The sequence below is a fragment of the Meles meles genome, chromosome 3 (assembly GCF_922984935.1).
Source record: "Meles meles chromosome 3, mMelMel3.1 paternal haplotype, whole genome shotgun sequence".
Classification (NCBI taxonomy): domain Eukaryota; kingdom Metazoa; phylum Chordata; class Mammalia; order Carnivora; family Mustelidae; genus Meles; species Meles meles.
Genome location: NC_060068.1, coordinates 79571807 through 79594218, shown reverse-complemented (window position 1 = coordinate 79594218; position 22412 = coordinate 79571807). Strand labels below are relative to the sequence as shown.

Sequence of the window (22412 nt, the reverse complement as noted above, 5' to 3'; positions counted from 1 at the left end):
ATAATACAATGTACCTCGATAACAGAAATATTAATAACTTATTTGTTAAATTTTGATTACACATTTTTTTTCTGCTTAGATTTAAGGGATTGTGACTGGTATCAACTAACAGCTAATGCTATCCAGACACTACACCAATTACATTTCTTTCAGACTGACTCTAAGTCAGTGGGACATAGGAAAATGACTTTTGGGGAAGGCTACATAAAAATTTTAAAAATCATTACTTGAAAAAACTTCTTAAAATATGAGCATAATTTTTTTTTTAAAGATTTTAGTTATTCATTTGACAGAGAGAGAGATCACAAGTAGGCAGAGAGGCAGGCAGAGAGAGAGGAAGGGAAGCAGGCTCCCTGCGGAGCAGAGAGCCCGATGCGGGGCTCGATCCCAGGACCCTGAGATCATGACCTGAGCCGAAGGCAGCGGCTTAATCCACTGAGCCACCCAGGCGCCCCTGAGCATAATATTTTTAACTAAACACTCCGACAAGTAATAAGCTGATAAGTATTTGCTCAAATAGCTTTCTTCAAATATTTATTAAGTCAGCATAAAATAATAAAAAAGGTATCTCAAAATATAGTCCTAAAATCAGCTGAGATATACTCTTTAAGGAAAATAAAAAAGTACACAGAATTTAGCATTTAGCAGAGCGAAGACTAATATTAGTTCCATACAGCTGTTATTTTGAAAAAGAAAGATATTGGCAAATGGCTTGGTAAATGAAAGAAAGCTACATAGAATTCTTAACCTATACCAGAGGGAAATCTAAGCAGTACCAGTATTCCACGTAATTAATTTCATCATTTCACGACCAACCAGGATGAAATTTCCTGAACTTAACAGTATCCGTATTTTTGTCAACTTGAGAAGTTTTCTGTAAGTTCTTTCCTTATATGCTATATTTGCTTGAGTTTTTTAATGCCAAGAAAATATATCCAAAAAAGGGTAGCGATGTTACTACACAGAGCTTGAGCCCCTTTTGCTGTCGTATTAAGTTATGCTGGGGGCAGAGACCAATTTCTCCAAAGACTTGAATCACAGTACAAGAGATAATTTGTGTCATTTTTTTTTTAAAGATTTTATTTATTTATTTAGAATGCAAACTGGGGGGAGAGGCAGATGGAGAGGGGGAGAGGCAGATGGAGAGGCGGAAAGAAGCTCAAGCAGATTTCAAGCTGAGCGCAGAGCCCAAAGTGGGGTTCAATTCCAGGACCCTGAGATCATGACCTGAGCCAAAACCAAGAGACAGATGCTCAACTGAATGAGGCACTCAGACACCCCAAGAGGGAATTTGTTTATAACTTCAGGAAGGAGCCCCAAAATATAATTATGATTTATGAAATTTCTAAGAATCTTACTAAAGAGTCCAAAAAGCAATACAAAGAAAATATAAGTATTAAAGATACTCAATGACTCACTCTCTTTTCTAATGGCAGAAAAGCAGAAACCTGTCTCACAGAAAATGAGACAGTTACTTAAATGAATTATATTTATACATGTCAATATTTTTAAAACATGGTATTACATGAAAAAAGTAGGTTACAAGAATATGCAAGCAAAATTTCAAAATCCACAAACCAGTAACATAGTACACAGATATATACTCATGTAATAAACATGTAAAACAACACAAGACCAAAGCGCACCACCAATATGATAGCAGCTACCAATGGGGAGGAAAATACGGTATGAACAGGAACTTGAGGATTTACTTTTACTTATTATACTCCCTTAAAGAAACAATTATGGTGAAAACACTGACAATCTTAGTGGTAGATACGTATGTATTCATACCATTTTGCACTTTTCCATAGGTTTGCATTATTTTATAATGAAAAAGAAAAACATGAGTCAAGCAGAACAGTTATATTACTTATCACTACATTTAAAAGATTACAGGAAGTTTAAAAACAAATGCACCCATTATTCACTAATTTTTTTAAAAAATATTTTTATTTGACAGAGAGAAATTACAACTAGGCAGAGAGGCAGGCAGAGAGAGAGGAGGAGGCAGGCTCCCTGTAGAGCAGAGAGCCCGATGTGGGGCTCGATCCCAGGACCCCGGGATCATGACCTGAGTGAAAGGCAGAGGCTTTAACCCACTGAGCCAACCAGGTGCCCCCATTATTCACTAATTTTTAACCACTACTAACCAGTTTAATCAACTCCTAGTTTTCTCTCTCAGACCTCAGTAGACTATTTCAAGGAAGTCATGCTCAACCTTTACACTATGTCTTAAGAGCTGTAGAGCTTCAGCAACTTCGGCTGATTTCAAAGTCCTTCAGGTTCTCCACCTGTGTAACAGTGAAATTATTCTCCTAGTACGAGTATTCAAATAACATTTTCTACTCTTGATAGTCATATCTAACAATTTTTTCTTCATAATAAGAGAAATTCTCACCACCCTTTTCTCAGTGGGGTAAACCCAAATAGAGTGTTTTTACTCATGAGAATAGATACTCCAGTAAAGGGATTAATTCCCTTACTATAAACAATAATATTCTCTAAGAATAATCCAGCAGCTGGTTAGCAGTAATTCCTAGTAAACTAGGAATACAAAAAAAGTGTAATAACTAACATGGATTAAGCATTAATATGATCCAGGAAATCCTAATGCTTTACCTGGACTGTCTCCTTTAATCTTTTTAATAAATTTGTGAGGTAGAGACAGTAGTTGTGCTCTTAATTATTTTGAAAATGTACATTTGTTCCAATTCAGTTGTATAACGTCAATTTTGTGTTTGCCTGGGCATGATTTTGTCTGCAAGAAATACTAGGTGAGTGTAGAGAATGTCTACCAGCTGAACTGGGCTTTGTAGGAATGACAAAACATACTAACCTCAAACATCTATCTCACAGAAGAAGAGAATTAGTGATATAGAAGACCAAATGATGAAAAATAAAGAAGCTGAGAAAAAGAGAGATAAACAACTACTGGATCATGAGTGGAGAATTTGAGAGAGAAGTGATACCGTAAGATAAAACAATATTAGAATAATTGGGATCCCAGAAGAAGAAAGAGAGAGAGAGGGGAAGAAGGTATACTGGACTAAGTTATAGAGTAGAACTTCCCTAATTTGGGGACGGAAACAGGCATCAAAATCCAGGAAGCACAAAGAACCCCCCTCAAAATCAATAAAAATTAGGTCCACACTCTGTCATCTAATATTAAAACTTACTAGCCTTAGTGACAAAGAGAAAAATCCTGAAAGCAGCTCAGGACAAGAAGTCTGTAACATACAATGGTAGAAATATTAGATTGGCAGCAAACTTATCCATACAGACCTGGCAGGCCAGAAAGGACTGGCAATGATATATCCAGAGCACTAAACGAGAAAAATATGGAGCCAAGAATACTATACCCAGCTAGGTTGACACTGAAAACAGAAGGAGAGATTAAAAAAAAACAACAACAAACTTCCAGGACAAACAGCAACTAAAAGAATTTACAAACACCAAACCAGCCCTACAGGAAATATTGAAAGGGGTCCTCTCAGCAAAGAGAGAGCCCAGAAGTAACATAGACCAGAAAGGAACAGAGATAATATACAGTTATAGCCACCTTACAAGCAATACAATAGCACTAAATTCATATTTTTCAATAGTTACCCTGAATGTAAATGGGCTAAATGTCCCAATCAAAAGACACAGGATATCAGACTGGATAAAAAAACAAGACCCATCAAAATGCTATCTGCAAGAGACTCAATTTAGACCCACAGACACCTCCAGATTTAAAGTGAGCAGGTGGAAAAACATTTACCATGCTAATGGTCATCAAAAGAAAGCTAGGATGGAAATCCTTATATCGGAAAAACTAGATTTTCAACCAAAGACTATAAAATAAAAGATGAGGAGGGACACTATATCATACTAAAAGGGTCCGTCCAACAAGAAGATCTAACAATTTTAAATATCTATGCCTCTAACATGGGAGCAGCCAATTATATAAACCAATTAATAACAAAATCAAAGAAACACAACAATAATACAATAATACTAGGAGACTTTAACACCCCCATCACAAAATGGATAGATCAACTAAGCAAAAGATCAACAAGGGAATGAAGGCATTAAATGACACACTGGATGAGAAGGATGTCACTGATATATTCAGAACACTCCATCCCAAAGCAACAGAATACACATTCTTCTCTAGGGCACATGGAACATTCTCCAGAATAGATCACATCCTGGGTCACAAATTAGGTCTCAATGGGTACCAAAAGATCAGGATCATTCCCTGCATATTTTCAGAACATAATGCTTTGAAACTGGAACTCAATCACAAGAAGAAAGTTGGAAAGAACTGAAATACAAAAGACTAAAGAGCATCCTGGGTCAATCAGGAAATTAAAGAAGAATTAAAATATTCATGGAAAAAAATGAAATGAAAACACAAGTTCAAAATCTTTGTAGTACAACCTAAACCTAAAGGAGCTAGACAAAGAACAGCAAATAAAGCCTAAACCCAGCAAGAGAAAAGAATAAAGACTAGAGCCAAAAACAATGAAATAGAAACCAAAAAAACAGCAGAACAGATCAACAAAACTAGGAGCTGATTTTTTTAAAGAATTAATAAGATTGATAACCCCCTGGACAGATTGATCCAAAAGAAAAGAGAAAGGACCCAAATAAATAAAATCACAGAGGAAAGAGGAAAATCACAACCAACACCAAAGAAATGCAAGCAAGTACAAGAACATATTATGAGCAACTATATGCCAACAAATTAGGCAATCTGGAAGAAATTGATGCATGCTTAGAGATGTATACACTACCACTACTGAATTAGGAAGAAACAGAACACTGGAACAGACCCATAACCAGTAAGGAAATGGAAGCAATCATCAAAAATCTCCCAAACAAACAAGAACCCAGGACCAGATGGCTTCCCAGGGGAATTCTACCAAACATTTAAAAAAGAATTAATACCTATTCTCCTGAAACTGTTCCAAAAAATGGAAATGGAAGGAAAACTTACAAACTTATTTTATGAGGCCAGCATGACTTTGATCCCAAAAACCAGACAAAGACCCCCATCAAAAAGGAGAATGACAGACCAATATCCCTGATGAATATGGATGCCAAAATTCTCAAGTGTCAGGATTTAAAATAAATACAGAAATCAGTTGCATTTCTACACACCAATAAAAAGACAGAAGGAGAAATTAAGGGGTCGATCCCATTTACAACTGCACCCCAAAACATAAGATACCCAGGAGTATATCTAACCAAAGAGGCAAACAATCTGGACTCAGAAAACTCTAGAATACCCACGAAAGAAATTGAAGAAGACACAAAGAAATGGAAAAACACTCCATGCTCATGGATTAGAAGAACGAATATTGTGAAAATGTCTATGCTACCTAGAATAACCCATGCATTTAATGCAATTTCTATCAAAAAAACAACAACTTTTTTCACAGAGCTGGAACAAATAATACCAAAATTTGTATGGAACCAGAAAAGACCCTGAATAACCAGAGGAGTGTTGAAAAAGAAGAGCAAAGGTTGCAGCATCACAATTCCAGACTTCAAGCTCTATTACAAAGCTGTAATCATCAAGACAGTATGGTACTGGCACAAGAACAGACAGATAAATATTGGAACAGAATAGAGACCCCAGAAACAGACCCTCAACTCTATGGTCAACTAATCTTCAACAAAGCAGAAAAGAATGTCTAACAGAAAAAAGACAGTCTCTTCAACAAACGGTGTTGGGAAAATTGGACAGCCACATGCAGAAGAATGAAACTGGACTATTTTCCTTACACCACACACAAAAATAGACTAAAAATGGATGAAAGACTCAATATGAGATAGGAATCCATCAAAATCCCTGAGGAGAATACAGGCAGCAACCTCTTTGACTTCAGCTGCAGCAACTTCTTCCTAGAAACATCACCAAAGGCAAGGGAAGCAAGGGCACAAATAACCTATTGGGACTTCATCAAGACCAAAAGCTTTCGCACAGCAAACAGCTGACAAAACCAAAAGATAACCAACAGAATGAGAGAAGATGCTTGCAAATGACATATCAAATAAAGGGCTAGTGTCCAAAATCTATAAAGAACTTATAACTTTAAGAATTCAACACTTAAAGAACATATAATCCAATAAAGAAATGGACAGAAGAATAGACATTTCTGCAGAGACATCCAAATGGCCAACAGACACATGAAAAGTACTCAACATCACTTGGCATCAGGAAAATACAAATCAAAACCACAATGAGATAGCACCTCACACCAGTCAGAATGGCTAAAATTAACAGGTCAGGAAGTGACAGATGTTCGCAAGGATGTGGAGAAAGGGGAACCCTCCGACACCATTGGTGGAAATACAAGCTGGTACAGCCACTCTGGAAAAAGTATGGAGGTTCCTCAAAAAGTTGAAAACAGAGCTACCCTATGGCCCAGCAATCGCACTACTGGATATTTACCCCAAAGAAACAAATGTGATCCAAAAGAGCACATGTACCCCAATGTTTATAGCAGCAATGTCCAAAGCAGCCAACTATGGACAGCCAAACTATAGCTAAACTATAGCTGTTCATCAGCAGATGAATGGATAAAGAAGATGTTGTATATATACATAATGGAATATTATGCAGCCATCAAAAAATGAAATTTTGGGGTGCCTGGGTGGCTCAGTTGTTAAGCAGCTGCCCTCGGCTCAGGTCATGATCCCAGAGTCCTGGGATTTGAGCCCCACGTCAGGCTCCCTGCTTGGTGGGAAGCCTGCTTCTCCCTCTGCCACTCCCCCTGCTTGTGGGCTTTGTCTCTCTCTCTCTCTTTGTCAAATAAAAAATAAATAAGATCTTAAAAAAAAAAAAAAGAAATCTTGTCATTTGCAATGACATGGATGGAACTAGAGGGTAGTATGCTAAGCAGGGTCAATCAGAGAAAGACAATTATCATATGATCTCACTGATATGAGGAATTTGAGAAACAAGACAGGAATCATAGGGGAAGGGAGGAAAAAATGAAACAAGACAAAACCAGAGAGGTAGATAAACCATAAGAGACTGTTAATCTCAGGAAACAAACTGAGGGTTGCTGGAGGGGAGGAGGGTGGGAGGGATGGGGTAGCTGGGTGATGAACACTGGGGAGGGTATGTGCTCAGGTGAGGGCTGTGAATCGTGTAAAACTGATGAATCACAGACCTGTACCCCTGAAACAAATAATACATTATATGATAATTTAAAAAAACAAGATAAATTTTAAAAAACAGAATAGTTTAAAAATCAACAATTTAACGGAAGTATCTAAAGCCTAATTCCATTTGCAAAATGTCTCACAGAATTCTAGCAAGTTTTTGTTAAAACAGAGTTTCAAAAAAACCCTTTGGTCTTTTTCACAGAATTGAACAAAAAAATCCACCTACAGTGTAAAAAAAAATTAGTAACTTAGATCTCAGGTCATGATCTCAGGGTCCCAATAACTAAATAATTCATTAACAATTCTGGAATGCTCACTGAGGTATCTAAGCCACAGGAAATTTAAATCTACAAATAAATATCAGGACTTCATGGCAAACCAGTCTCTAAGCACTGTGGCTTGGTCTCCTTAATCCATTTTTCAAGAGGGCTAAAATAAAAACGAAAACAATTTTTTACATTTAGATCAAGTAAATCATTTTAGTCTCTGTGTCATATCCAACAGATATGAACCATACAACTTAAAAATGCTGTCAAGTTGATGGTGATTAAAAACTACTCTTTAAATGCTTAGTTTACCAATTCTTTCAAGACCCCTTTTCTTGAGAAATGAAAAACTGGAGAACAGAGCATAACCCTACAGATACTGCAACTCGTCTACTTTTATATTTAATCATTTAATAAATAATGAGTTATGTAAAAATGCATATGAAAACTTGGCATGTTTTCTAAACATCATTATGCTTTTACCAGTTGGTGGTGAAGTCAATTCATGGTTATCTAGAAGTATCATTCTAAAATATACAATAGAACACTTCAGAAACTGAGCTCCAAAACTTCATTTAATAATATAGCTCAAGAAAATATGTCTGAGTGCAAGCTATGTTGTCTTCAAATTCAAAAGATAGGGAATACACTTCACAATTTCTGAACAAAAAGTACTTTTCCATTATTGTTTCCTTATAGCTACAAACACAGCCAAAACCAGAACCTTCATTTAGTTGTGTTAAGACATAACTACTTTTGGTCTGGATTAACATTCTAATTTTGTATTAATTTTATAATAACCTAGAAACTAGATACATTTAGAATAGCCAATTCTAGGTGTTATAATGACTTTCACAATACTACATGGATTTAGGGTATTAGGTTAACATGGTGTTTTATCAATAAACAAGATACAATAAACATAGCTGTTTCATGACTCTCACTGCTCTCCTCTTTTCCTACTTGAGGGGTGCCTGGGTGGCTCAGTTGGTTAAGCTCTGCCTTTGGCTCAGGTCATAATCCCAGGGTCTCAGGGTCCAGCCCCACATTAGACTTCCTGCGAAGAGTGTGCTTCTCCCTCTCCCTTTACCCCTCCCCCAACACACACTCTCTCTCTGTTTGCTCTTTCTCAAATAAATAAATAAAATCTTAAAAAAAAAAAGTTTTATCCTTCACAAAACCTTCTCTCATTGCTCACCTCATTCTACTTCAGACTTTCAGTAACTTTCTCCTCTGAAGTTCCACTATATCTTAATACTTCTATTATAGGGGTTACCACATACTATTTCAGTTATGTTTTTCTCCCCTATTAAACCAGAATGTTATCTCCCAGCACCACTTACTTCTAATATAGAACCTTAAAGAAACAGACACCTAGTAATTGTTGAATGGACAAACTAATGCATGAACAGACCTTAGCTGCTTCATTAAAGAGGAAAGTAGGTGTCACATAGGTAGACTAAGATTTAGACTCTTACCTGTCTGGAGTTGGTCAAATACAATTTTGCTCCCAGATTTAAAATCTGCAGTTTTACCAGATCATCTTCATTAGTGAAGCTTTTAGCCATCTTCCTCAAAACATCAGGGGCGATTTTAGGAACTCGTTCACAGTTTTCTCCAATTAGCCAAAGAATACTTGCTCTAGCCACAGGAACCTAACATGAGAAGCAGATTATATAGTTACAAATGAGATAATCACACTCACTCCTTGACAATACCATAGAAAAGGCTCTAAATATAATAAAGGTTTTATATCCACTCACGTAATATGTATACCCAGGAAGTGTACTTTTAGTTATGGGTTTTCCTTAGTTATCAAAAAAGAAATACCCAGGAATTATCATCAAAACTGATTTCAGAGATTGCCTTAGAAAACATTCACAGAGAAAAAACCATTTGTCTAGAATCTTGATTCTATCATAGATGTGCAAGTTCATGCACATTTGTTTATGCGTTACTGGTGCTGATTTTGTCTTACAATAGCAGAGGTAAGTACAGTTGATCCTTGAACAATACAGGTTTGAACTATAGTGAGTCTTTACTAAGGATTTTTTTATAATAAATATAGCATAATACTGTAAACATTTTCTCTTCTTTATGATTTTCATAATAACATTTTCTATTTTCTGGCTTATTGTAAGAACTCAAGTTTGTAATACATGCAACATACAAAGCATGTGTTAATCAACTGTTTATGTTATTGGTAAGGCTTCTAGTCAACAGTAGGCTATCAGCAGTTAAGTTTTTGGAGAGTCAAAGTTAAACCTGGATATTTCACTGTAGGAAGGAGGGTGTTAAAGCTGAAAATATTCACTATATAGCAATTTTAGAAAAGGTTTGCTGACTTCTGCTCTAGGGCACTGGTTAATAAACCTCAATGTCCATAAAAATCATCCAGAATTCTTACTAAAACTACAGGATTTTGGTATCAGGTCCAGGCAGTAGCTCTGTTACGGGGCTCAGGAATTTACATTTTATGAAGCATCACAGATGATTTCTAAGATGGGAGGCCTGCAAACCATGTTTTGAGAATCTATTGGATAACAGAAAGAAATAGATTCATTAAAGACCATGATTTTAAATTAAAACTCTTACTATCCTCTATATATTTGCATCTACAGTACTGGGGATAAATAAAACTGACAAAATCATCAAAGTATACTTATAAAATCATGAATCCTGGTCTATTATTTTGTCATCAACAAAAGAAACAGGGATAAGATAAATCTGCCCGATACTGTATTTTGGCATTTTATTTTTTTAATAAAGTACATTTCAATATAATTTTTTTTTTAAATTGCTTTGCTACAAATTGGAAACCATCCATCAGCACCATTAAGACCAACATTTTAGAGTATGCAAATTAGTTTTATTACTATTTGTTTATTTGTATTCTTTCTTACTCCAAAAGAGATTTGAAGGGGTATGTAAATTAGTTTTTGTGAACATTTTCACCTACTATAGAAAATCTGCTTTTCATAATAAATGAAAAAGCCGATGATTATCATTAAGAGGTAGCATCACGAGAAGAGATAATAGTCTTTTTATGAAATCCTTTCCAATTCCTCAAATAAAGTCCTAATATTTTCACTACTGTTTCACAGCTGTACAGGGCATAAGTGCTGAAGAAGAAAGGGAGAGTAGGGACCTCTGCACAGCTAAAATTTTATCACAATATCCACCACCTCAAATTCTTTCAAAATACTCATTTTATGAAATAGTACAAAATTACTAAGATATTCCTTTTTTTTTAAAGATTTTATTTATTTATTTGACAGACAGAGATCACAAGTAGGCAAAGAGGCAGGCAGAGAGAGAGAGGAGGAAGCAAGCTCCCTGCTGAGCAGAGAGCCTGATGCGGGGCTCAATCCCAGGATCCTGGGATCATGACCTGAGCCAACGGCAGAGGCTTTAACCCACTGAGCCACCCAGGAGCCCCTACTAAGACATTCCTAACTTGGGTGTTTCACCAGAAGCAAAATGAGGTCGTCTGAAAGCTTTAAAGCCAAAGTATATATTTTCACATACTATGACAATAGCATTATCTATACATTAATATTAGAATGAGGTTAGTAACACAGAAGAAATCATAGTATTTATGTAATAGGTTTAGTAAGTATAAACAATACATATAATAATAAATGCTATTATAAATCTATTCATGAAGTATGATAAAACTGATATCCTTTCTGTATACTGATTGTGGAAAGGGGTTATTTCTAATGTTCCAAAGGCTACATTGCATTAAAACCTTATTCTCAATCTATTATTTTAAATTGGGCTAAAGAATAGTAATTGAGTGGTACATTAAATTTTCTAGTATGAAGCAATTCAAGTTGCCTGCCTTCATGAAAGGTACCTCTAAATAAGAATACATGTACAACTTCAGATTTTGGTTATGCTAGATTTACTTTTCTTAAATATTTTATTATATACTACTGGTATAAAAATTAGAATTCTAGGACATATTCTAACCTACAATCCCACTTTAAATAATTTTCTTCTGGTAACACAGTTATAATTCTTTTTTGCAATTAAGAAGACAATTTCAAAAGTTTTAAGAGATTGTTTATATTCTTACTTATTAATATACTAAGATTAAATAACAATATTTAAACACTCTAAACATTCATAATGCATACATTTAAATGCAATTCTTTGGGAAAAATCAAAGTCAATAAATTGCAATGCTCACAATGAAAAATCTCAAGACGGTGATGGTGGAGGGCAGGGTAATATTCAGAGGTTCTAGAACTGAGGTAATTAAACTTCCAAGTAAACATATTAAAAAGTTCAGAAAACTTCTCCACAACAGGAAATAATATCAATATAAAATATATTTATACTAAATTCTTGGTGACAGCAATTTATTAAAAAGCTTAGGAAACTGATAAGCCCAGTGTTTCTGTCTGTTTGGCTGCAATCAGAATCCTAAGATTTTCAAATTCCAGCCCTACCTTTCTCTCCCAATTAAGTTACAGGACTCCCATTTGTACACCACTGATAATATGATTCATAGCATCACCACTTTCAAAGATTTAGTATATGTGCTGCCGAAGCGAGCACACCACTTTCAAAGATTTAAAATCAGAAAATTAGTCACTTTTTGTTCTCCATCGTCTTTTCGATCACAGAATGAACAGGACCACTGAACTAAAACCAAACTAACAATACACATATACAAATTAATAATATACGTATGCATAAGACATAATACTTTTATTATGAACTTCTGCTTTTCAGTATTTTCAAAGACAAGCTGGATTGTAAATGACTTTGATTCTTTATTCTAAATGCCCTGATCAAGTGGTTCTAAGTGCACTTTTTAAACCTTCTACAAGAAAGCAGTTTCCACTGTCATTTTAACCCATTAACTTGCCTGCAAAAAATATGATTCCTAGCTGACCACAGCAGTTACAGAAAGATTGTACAGATCACTCTGTAAGCAGGTCAATGTAAAAGCTATTGTATTTCAACACTAGCCACTGCACAATGCAGTAGTGTAAAATAAATCCTGCAACATCAATTTTATTTATTTAAATTTGTCAAAGGCAAAATCACAAACATCTAAACAAACTGCCTAAAACTAACAAATCAGATCCAATATTCTATATCTGGACTCAATATGCATTAACACTATACCATGAATTAAGTTGGAGCAACAGGGCAAGGCTAGTTACCTTGTGAAATGGCAGGCATTCAGGGAGGCACCAGGGCAAGGAGTACATAAAGTGCTATTTCAATACTACTCAGTAGTCTTCACAAAATAACATCTTTTAATTATGATATTATGTCCTTATCTGTCTTATGATATTAAGTCCTTATCTGTGCCACGAAACATTGTATGAAACTCTGATAGAGTAATCTTCATGTAGCATCCATTTTATTCTGGAAAAAATGCTCTACAAGCAGTCTTTACTAGACATGAAGTATAGTCCAAACGATAAATATTCACAATCAAAACATGTAAGTTGACTGTACTACCTATACAGATGTAACTTATTCAGTCTGAATTTAAAAAGTAGAATCTAAATTTTAGTTCTCATATTTTCAACTATGTCACTTAATAAATAGTAACTTAATAAATATCAAATGGAATCAAAATCTTGAAACAACAAAATCTAAGTTCCTTTTTTAAAAAAATCGCATAGCCAACATCTACTGAGTTCTTACCATGCAACTGACACTGTTTTAACCTGTTTTCTCAGTCTATTATGTAACACAAAAACCTGAGAAAGTAGGCTCTACCATTACTCCCACTTGATATATGACGAAACTGGGACACAAAGGGGTTAAGAAACATGCCCAGCATCTTACAGCTTGTCAGTGGTAGAAGTAAGACTGAAAGTCCAAGTCTGAATCCAGAGTTCACCATGGCTACTGGACAGAGACAAAATGAGTGTTTTATACTAGGAAAAATACCAGCCAGGAAGACAGGAAGAGCGGTTCTAGTCCTGGATCGATCATGTAAATCATGGAGACAAATAACTTGACATCAGTAGGCCTCATTCACTCATTAATCAAATGAAGGATTACTGCTTTGGCCCAGTTCTTCTGCCATGGTGTACAATGGCTCCTTTATGGCCTTGTCTGCAGTTTTTCCAAGAGCTGGCTTTTCAGGAGAGCTCTAGGCCATTCTCTTGACAATTCCTGCATGTATGCATGTGGGGCATTTCCTCACCTCCTTAGATCTCTTGTTCTATGGATAAGATGGTGAGAATGGAAAGAGATCTGGCTATCATTTTTGTTACCCCTCCTGGAGGGTAGATGAGCCCAAGATTCTATCCTGATAAAGTGGCTTAAGCATTGAGAGGAAAACAGGCTCAAAGTATCCTCTTGCCCTTTGACATTGTCCAGATTGGCTCTTTCTAACCAGTACTGGTTTAAGATATTACCCCTGGATGTAGGGTGAAATATAGAGATTCAGGAAAAAAGGTCTCCTTTGAGGCTTTCAGATTTACCTTTCCATTTCAGAATCAATCACTTACCCACATTTAAGGGGCGTTAAGTGCTTGGTCAGAATAATAAAGCCCTGTCCTTTTCCACAAGTCTGTTACTCTTTAAATAAACAGCTCTCTTGAATATTTGGAGAAAACAGATTCTAGGGATTCAGTCACTCCCCTTTCCTGACTTTGAAGCTGCTGTCAGTTATATCCCTCACCACCTTCTTCTGGCATAACTTGTACCGCCAATCCCTAATCATTTTTAGGATTCTGCATTACAAACTATCTTGCATTGTTCTTCCTTGTCCCACTTTCAAACACTTCAACTTCTTCAGATACACTAAGTAAACAGTAACAACTCATCACCTTTTAATTCTCTAAAATTTCAAAATTTTGCTATAGAACTATATATAGTTTTCTTTTAATTATTTGAATCTCCCTTTGAATCACATGCCCAATTTGTTCACTTTTGCTTTCTCTCTTTGCCGTATCAAAATCAGGAGGGATAGGGCACCCATGTCTGGGTGGCTCTGTCTGTTAAAGGTCCCAATCTTGATTTTGGCTCAGGTCATGATCTCAGAGTTGTGGGATCCAGCTCCATGGTGGGTCCCACACTCAGCAGTGAGTCTGCTTCTCTCTCTCATCCTCCCCCTCTGCCCCTCCCCCCATTTTGCATGCTCATGCACTCTCTCTCAAATAAATAAATCTAAAAGAATCAGGAGGGGTTATCTACTTTATTGGCTTTCCAAAGGAGATTTAAGATGCATTTATCAATTTCAATGATCTTTTTTTGGTATCCTATTTTATTTATTTATTTATTTTAAAAAATATTTTATTTATTTATTTGACAGAGAGAGATCACAAGTAGGCAGAGAGGCAGGCAGAGAGAGAGGGAGAAGCAGGCTCCCTGCCGAGCAGAGAGCCCGATGTGGGGCTCGATCCCAGGACCCTGAGATCATGACCTGAGCCGAAGGCAGAGGCTTTAACCACTGAGCCACCCAGGCGCCCCTGGTATGCTATTTTACAAAATCAGCTTTGATCCCTTTTAGACTTTCATGTTTTATTTCACTGTTCTTTTTCAAATTTCTGGTTTTTTTTAAGATTTTTAAAAAATTTATTTATTTGACAGAGATCACAAGTAGGCAGAGAGGCAGGCAGAGAGAGAAGGAGAAGCAGGCTCCCCGCCGAGCAGAGAGCCCAATGAGGCGCTCTATCCTAGGACCCTGAGATCATGACCTGAGCTGAAGGCAGAGCCTTAATCCACTGAGCCACCCAGGTGCCCCCTCTTTTTCAAATTTCTTAAGACAAACACCAAATCCCTTTATTTCTGGTCTCTTTACATTAAAAATGGTAGCAGTGACCACTTCAGCCATACCCCACACATTTAAAACAAAGTGTTTTCTTTTCCTGTATTTTATATAAAGCTTGTATTTTTTTCTTTTAAACTTTCTTTCACCTAGAAGTATATTTCTTACTTCAAAATTTTTCTGGTACCCTTTCAGATTAATTCTCATTTTACTGCTTATGGTTAAAAAACATAAAATCTTTAAGTTTTCTTGATTTTTTGTAAATTATTTCATGAATACACCCATAAAAGTAGGTATTATCTGTTCAAGAAATATGAAATTTTATCTACAGGACTGAATCAAATATGTATTCTATTTTTTAATTACTCTTTATGTGTATATCTTACTCAAAATCTGCTGGGTCTATCAAAATATGAGAGAAGCATATTAAAGGCATCTACAAATTTCTCCTTGCATTTTTTTCTTTCCCTTTTTTCCCCTTTTTCTTTTTTTTTTTAAGATTTTATTTATCCATTTATTGGAGACAGCAAGAGAGTGCACAAGCAGGGGAGTGGCAGAGGGAGAGGCAGGCTCCCCCACTGAGCAGGCAGCCTGATGTGGGGCTTGATCCCAGGACCCTGGGACCATGACCTGAACGGATGGCAGATGCTTAACAGACTGAGCCACCCAGGTGCCCTTCTCCTTGCATTTCTAATGGATTTTTCCATTATATATTTATTTGGTTGCCATATTTTTGTGTGCATATAGGTTTATACCTCTCAGTTTCTTTGTAAATTGTGTTTTTTCATTGTATAATGTTCTTTTTTATCTTCCTGCCTTTTTTAAAAAAAGATTTTGTTTATTTATTTTGAGAGAGAGAGAAACAGAGAGAGCAAGCACCAGCAGGGGGAGGAGCAAGCACCAGCAGGGGGAGGGGCAAGCAGACTCCTTGATGAGCAGAGAGCCCAATGCAGGGTTTGATCCCAGGACTTCAGGATCATGACCTGAGCCAAAGGCAGACACCTGACTGAGCCACTAGGCATCCTTCCTTCTGCTTTTAATTAATTTTAAATCTCACTTTCTTGTTCAACATCACTTAATATCTCTTTTCCAATCTTCTTTTTTTCAATCTTTATCCTTTGATTAAGGTGATAATTATAAGTGGCTAGCTTTTGTTTTTCACTCCAATTTGAAAGTCAGTCTTTTAATGAGAGAATTAAGTCCCTTCATATTTAGGGTAGGATATACTTGGATTTTTACCCTTACGCCTTACTTTATTATTTTTAAAAATTTATTATTTATTTTACAATTGTTTCCCTTTTTCCCCCTTTGAATTTGAAATTCCTATCATACCTCCATATTCTACTAACCATTATCTTCTGACAAAAATAAAACAAAAAATAGGCTTCTGAGTTCATTCTGAGTTAATTTTTGTGAGTGGAGTGAGACAGTTTCCAGTTTCATTGTTCTCCATGTGTTGCTCTAATTCTCCCAGCACCATTTGTTGAAGAGACTCTCCTTTTCCCATTGGGTATTCATGAATATTAGTTTGTTGACCATAAATGCCAAGGTTTAATTCCAGGCTTTCTATTCTGTTGCATTGGTCTTTATGTCTATTTTTGTGCCAGTACCCTATTACTTTTATTACTATGGCTTTGCAGTACAGTTCAAATCAGGGAATGCAATATCTCCAGATTTGTTCTTTCTTTTCCTTGGGATTTTTTGCCTATTTGGTGTCTTTTGCAGTTCCACACAAATTTTAGGACTGTTTCTTCTATTTCTGTGAAAAATGTGTTTTGTGTTTTGATGGGGATTACATTAAATGGCTTTAAGTAGTATGGCCATTTTAACAATATTAATCCTTCTCATCCATGATGTGGGTTGTCTTTATTTATACAGATCTTCCACTTTCTTTTTTTAAAAAAGATTTTATTTATTTGACAGAGATTTATCTGCCAGAGACAGGCAGAGAGGCAAGCAGAGAGAGAGAGAGAGAGAAAGAGAGAGAGAGAGAGAAGCAGGCTCCCTGCTGAGCAGAGAGCCCAATGTAGGCTCGATCCCAGAACTCTGGGATCATGACCTGAGCAGAAGGCAGAGGCTTAACCCACTAAGCCACCCAGGCACCCCAGATCTTTCACTTTCTTATTGAAATTTATTCCTACTCATTTTATTGTTTTGATGCTATTGTGAAGGGGATGGTTTTATTTTTCAGATGCTTCATTTCCTGTAAAGGAATGTAACTGATGTCTCTATGTTTATTTTGTACCCTGCCTTGTAACTGAAATCACTGATTAATTCCAACAGTATTTTGACTAACTCTTGGGAATTGCTATATATAGGATTGTATCTTATATCATATCCTTGCATTGCTCCTGATCTCAGGGGAAACGTTTTCTATTTTTTCGCAATGAGTATAATATTAGCTGTAGGTATGTCATATACAGCCTTTACTATGTTGAGATACGTTCCTTCTACAACCAATCCATTAAGGGTTTTTATCATGAAAGGATGTTATATTTTGTCAAATGCTTTTTCCTGACTCTATTCAGATAATCATGTGATTTTTGTCTTTCAGCTTATTAAAGTGATGTATTGAATTTATTGACTTGTATACAGTGAACCATCTTTGCGTGCTAAGGATAAATCCGATTTGGTCATGGCGTCTAATCCTATTAAAGTGTTCCTGAATTCAGTTTGCTAATATTTTGCTGAAATTTTCCCATCTATATTCATCAGGGATACCAGTCTACAGCTTTCTTCTCTTGTGGTATCCTATTTGCTTTTGGCATCAAAATAATACTGGCCTTGTAGAATGGGTCTGGAAGTGTTCCCTCCTGCTCATTATTTTGGAAGAGTTTGAGGATTAGTGTTAATTCTTTCTTTAAATGTTTGGTAGAATTCTACTCTTGGTAGGTTGTGTGTTTCTAAAAATGGTACCCATTTCTTCTAGATTATGTAATTTGTTGGCATATAATTGTTTATAGTAGTCTCTGATAATTCTATTTATTTCTGTAGTATCAGTTTTAATGTCTCCTCTTTCATTTCTAATTTTATCTATTTATTTTTTCTTTCCCTTAGTCTAGCTAAAGGTTTGTCAGTTTTGCTTATCTTTTCAAAAAACCAGCTCTTAGTTTTATTGATCCTTTCTGTTATTCTTCTGGTCTCTATTTCATTTATTTCTACTGTGATACTTATTTTTCTTCTTCTGCTGGCTCTGGGTTTTAATTAAATGTAGTTCTTTGAGATATAAAGTTAGGTTGTTTTTTGAGATCTTTCTAATTTCTTAATATGTGGTTTATTGCTGTAAATTTTTCTCTCAAAACTGCTTTTGCTGCATACCACAATATTTGATATGTTGTGTTTTCATTTTCACTTATTTCAAGATAATTTTTTTTTCTTTTAATTTCCTCTTTGACTCAATGGTTGTTTAGAAGAGTGTTGTTTAGCTTCCACATACTTGTACACCTTTTCGCTTTCCTCTTATTATGGTCAGAAAAGAAAGTTGGTATGGTTTTAAGCTTCCTAAATTTGCTAATATCAAATCTACTCTCTTAATCCCTATACCCCTCATACACAGTTTCTGAGAGGTCCTGGCTTTGATAATTAGAATCGATAATGAGAGTAGATATAAAGACAAAGAACACTCTGGTGAGAGATTTGGTGGGAGCTCAGATGCTAACAGACTTCTGTGAGTGTTATTCTTAGCTTTAAGATACACATATAACTGCCCTACGAACTTTACCAAGACCTTGAGGGAAAGAAAATTTTGCTACCAGAGATACTAAATACTGATCCTGATGCAGCTTCCAAACTCTGCCTTAAACCACACAAATACAATCCCTCTGAACAGACTCAGAGTATACATTACCCCAGCTTCAAAGACGAAAATAATGTATTTCCCCCTACACTACAACCCTATCACTTATAGAACATTAGTTTTAAACTTTAACCAACAATGAAAAAAAAAAAAAAAAACACTTTAATTGAAGGGACAGACATAGTGAAGGGCAAACACAATGGAAAAGAGTTTGAAGAAAAACCAGAAAGAAGCCATGGAGAATGTTTCAAAAGGGAAGAAGCAGTATGTGAAGTCAAATGCTAACAAAAGATCATGAAAGACACTGACAGCAAATTATCCACTGGGTTTAATAAGAAGACAGTCAATGACTCTAGAAAAGTCAGTGTTAGTGGAGTCAGGGGAGTCAAAATCAGACTGAGACAGACTGAGGAACTCTGAAAAGAGGAAATAAAATTAGAAAAAGGGAATGAAACAAGGACCTAAATAATAGACAGGAGACACTTACATAATACCACTATGTGCCAGGAAATATTCTTAAGAGCATGACACATATTAACTAATTTAATATGTACAAAATATCAGGTTTTGTTTTCATTTACTATGACCATTTTAAGATGGGAAAAGTATGGAGATTTTAATATAAAAGCACAGAGTGGGTAAGCACTGGAACAAAGTTAATATTTATTTTTTAATTTAATTTTTTAAACACAATTTCAGATTTGGAGAAAAGCTGGAAGAATAAAAACAACTTCTGAATACCCTTCACTCAGATTCCTCAAATGTCATCACTTTACTATATTTGCTTTAGTTTTCTATATATACACAGATATTTTGTTTCCTAAATTGAAAGAAGTTGTAGATTTATCCCTAAACATCAAAACACATCATTGTAAACTTTGTAATAAAAGGAATGCTCTTACATTGCTTTACATCAGTAAAATGACTTAAAAACTAGGAATTTAAATACTGAACCAATACTACTACCTAATCTACAGATTTTACTGAGATTTGGCCAATTATCCCTACCAAATCTTCCCAAATCCTTTACAGAAAAAGAAAATTAAAAAATATGTGTTGCATAGAGTTGTGATATCATTTTAAACTCTCTTAATGGGAAAAAGTTCCTGAGTTTTTCTTAACATTTCATGATATAGGCATTTTTAAGGAGTATAGCCAGTTATTTTGTAGTATACTCCCATTTGGGTTTGTCTCATGTTTATTCTTCTTCTTCTTCTTTTTTTGAATTTTATTTATTTATTTTTTCAGTGTTTATGCACCATACCCAGTGCTCCATGAAATACATGCCCTCCATAATACCCACTACCAGGCTCATCCAACTCCCCACCTCCCCCTCCAAAACTCTCAGTTTGTTTCTCAGAGTCCACTGTCTCATGTTTCTTCTTGATTATATTCAAGTCATTCACTTTTGCAAGAATTCAATAGAACTGATGTTAAGTTCTATTCATTATATCATATCAGGTGGTGTTTAATTCCATTTCTGGCAATGCAAACCATGTTCATTTGGTTCAAGTAACACCTGCAAGGTTTCTCCATTGTAAAAGTTAATAGTCTTTAATTTATGTTTTATAATTAAGTATCATATGAGAATATACTTTGAAACTATACAAATGTCCTCTGACTACCTAAACTTTCACCCCCTACTTTTTACCATTTGTTAATGAGTTTTACCTCAGTCTATTATTATTGTGATGGCTTGCAAATGGTGATAGTCTAATTTCATCATTCCTCCTACATTTATTTGTTTTGTACTGTAAGAAAGAGCTTCCCCCTCTCCCTTAATCAATCATTCATTCATCCCAGTGTGGTCTCAACAGAGTCTTACCCTATTCAACAGGCCATAATCCTTTTACTATAATTTATTTTGTTTTCCAAATTGGCCAGTGGGAGTCCCTTCAAGCTGGCTTTTTTGTCTTTCTGACACATCTCTATCATTCTGTGAGCATTTCCTTGCCTTTTTTGCCCAACAAGATGTTCCAGATCATCTTGTTCTTTCCTTGTCCTAGTTCTAAAATCAGCCATTTCTCTAAGCAGCCCTGTCGGTCAAGGGGTGAATGAAATTTAAAAACCAAGGTCTACCAAAAAAGGAATGCAGTACTACATTCTAGAACATGCACAAACTTTGAAAACATGCTAAGTTAAAGAAGCTAGACACAAAAGGCCATTTGACATATGATTCCACTTATATCAAATGTTCAAAATAAGCAAATTCATAGAGATAAAGTAGATTAGTTAGCTCACAAGGGCTGGACTAAAGGGAGAATCAAGTTTGAGCCATGGGATTCTTTTACTGGAATGATGAAAACATACAGGAATTACATAGTAGTGATGGTTGCACAACCTTATGAATACACCAAAAACTGCTATATTATATGACTGCACATTATGGTATAAAATTATATCTCAGTTTAAAAAAAAAAAAGATCTAGGCACTAGGTGTACTCATTTGTATTGAGGCATTATTGCATGCAGGCCCTCTCAAAAAAATAGATGACTCTATACTCAATACACGCATTCATATGTGTATACATAAATGTGTGTGAATACACATACATTTACACACTCACACGCATCTACAATTTATAAAGTCATGATGTTTACACTGATATCTCCATTTCCAATCTAACAATGCAGCATTAATTGCAACTTTCCCCTTTTCCAGATTTGTAATTCCCTTCCACAGAAGTGTAAAATCTCAGAACCAGGATTTGAATCCAGATAGTTAAGCTCTCTTAGCCACTACATCTTAAGATATCCATTTATCTTAACAACACTATAATTTATTGACTAAAATCCAGTTAAATTCAGAAAGATCGCTTAATTGGTACTCACAGTTATACTGTCCAAGAGTTTAGCCATATGTTTAATAATTTCACCATGTTGTGCAGGTTGCATTTGCAGTAATTTCTTAATAACAACTACACTTTCAGCAACAACTATTTCTGAAAAAGAGAGATTATTCACATTAAATATGTATAATGCAATTCAAATGCAATATTCCTGATAAAATATGAATTTAAGTTAGCAAAATATTCTACATGTCTCAAATGACTAGGTGAAAACTATAACCACGAGTAAATTTCCAAACTTTGTTGGTGAATTCTCTCTTAAGCAGATGAGTATACTTTAATTTCTAACTTCTGTTGTTGCCTCCTAACTTCTGATATCCCCTTCCAATACCCGCCTCTTTGAATCAGAAAAGCAACATGAAGTTAGATTTTGCTGCTCACCATAATATTCAAGTGTCTTTGGCTTTTAACTATAGCTTTCAAATACTTGATTTCTACCATAGGGTGGTAATCAAATAGCCACCATGTAAGTTATTTGGTTCCTATCAACTACATAGTGGGAATCAAACACCTACAATCTAAATAACTTTTTTCCAATTCTAAAGAAAACAGCAAACTAAAACCAAAAAAATTCCTTAAGGGATATG

General features: G+C 35.4%; 1 protein-coding gene across 1 annotated transcript in view; it reads right to left on the bottom strand.

Moving 5' to 3' along the window:
- The window catches only part of AP3B1 (adaptor related protein complex 3 subunit beta 1), a 284643-nt gene that overhangs the window by 121912 nt on the left and 140319 nt on the right, over positions 1-22412 (bottom strand). The window contains exons 14-15 of the mRNA XM_046000421.1: positions 21809-21918; positions 8909-9085 (exon numbers count right to left, since the gene is read on the bottom strand). Of these exons, the coding sequence (XP_045856377.1) occupies positions 8909-9085; positions 21809-21918 (287 nt within the window). The remainder of the gene's footprint in view (positions 1-8908; positions 9086-21808; positions 21919-22412) is intronic.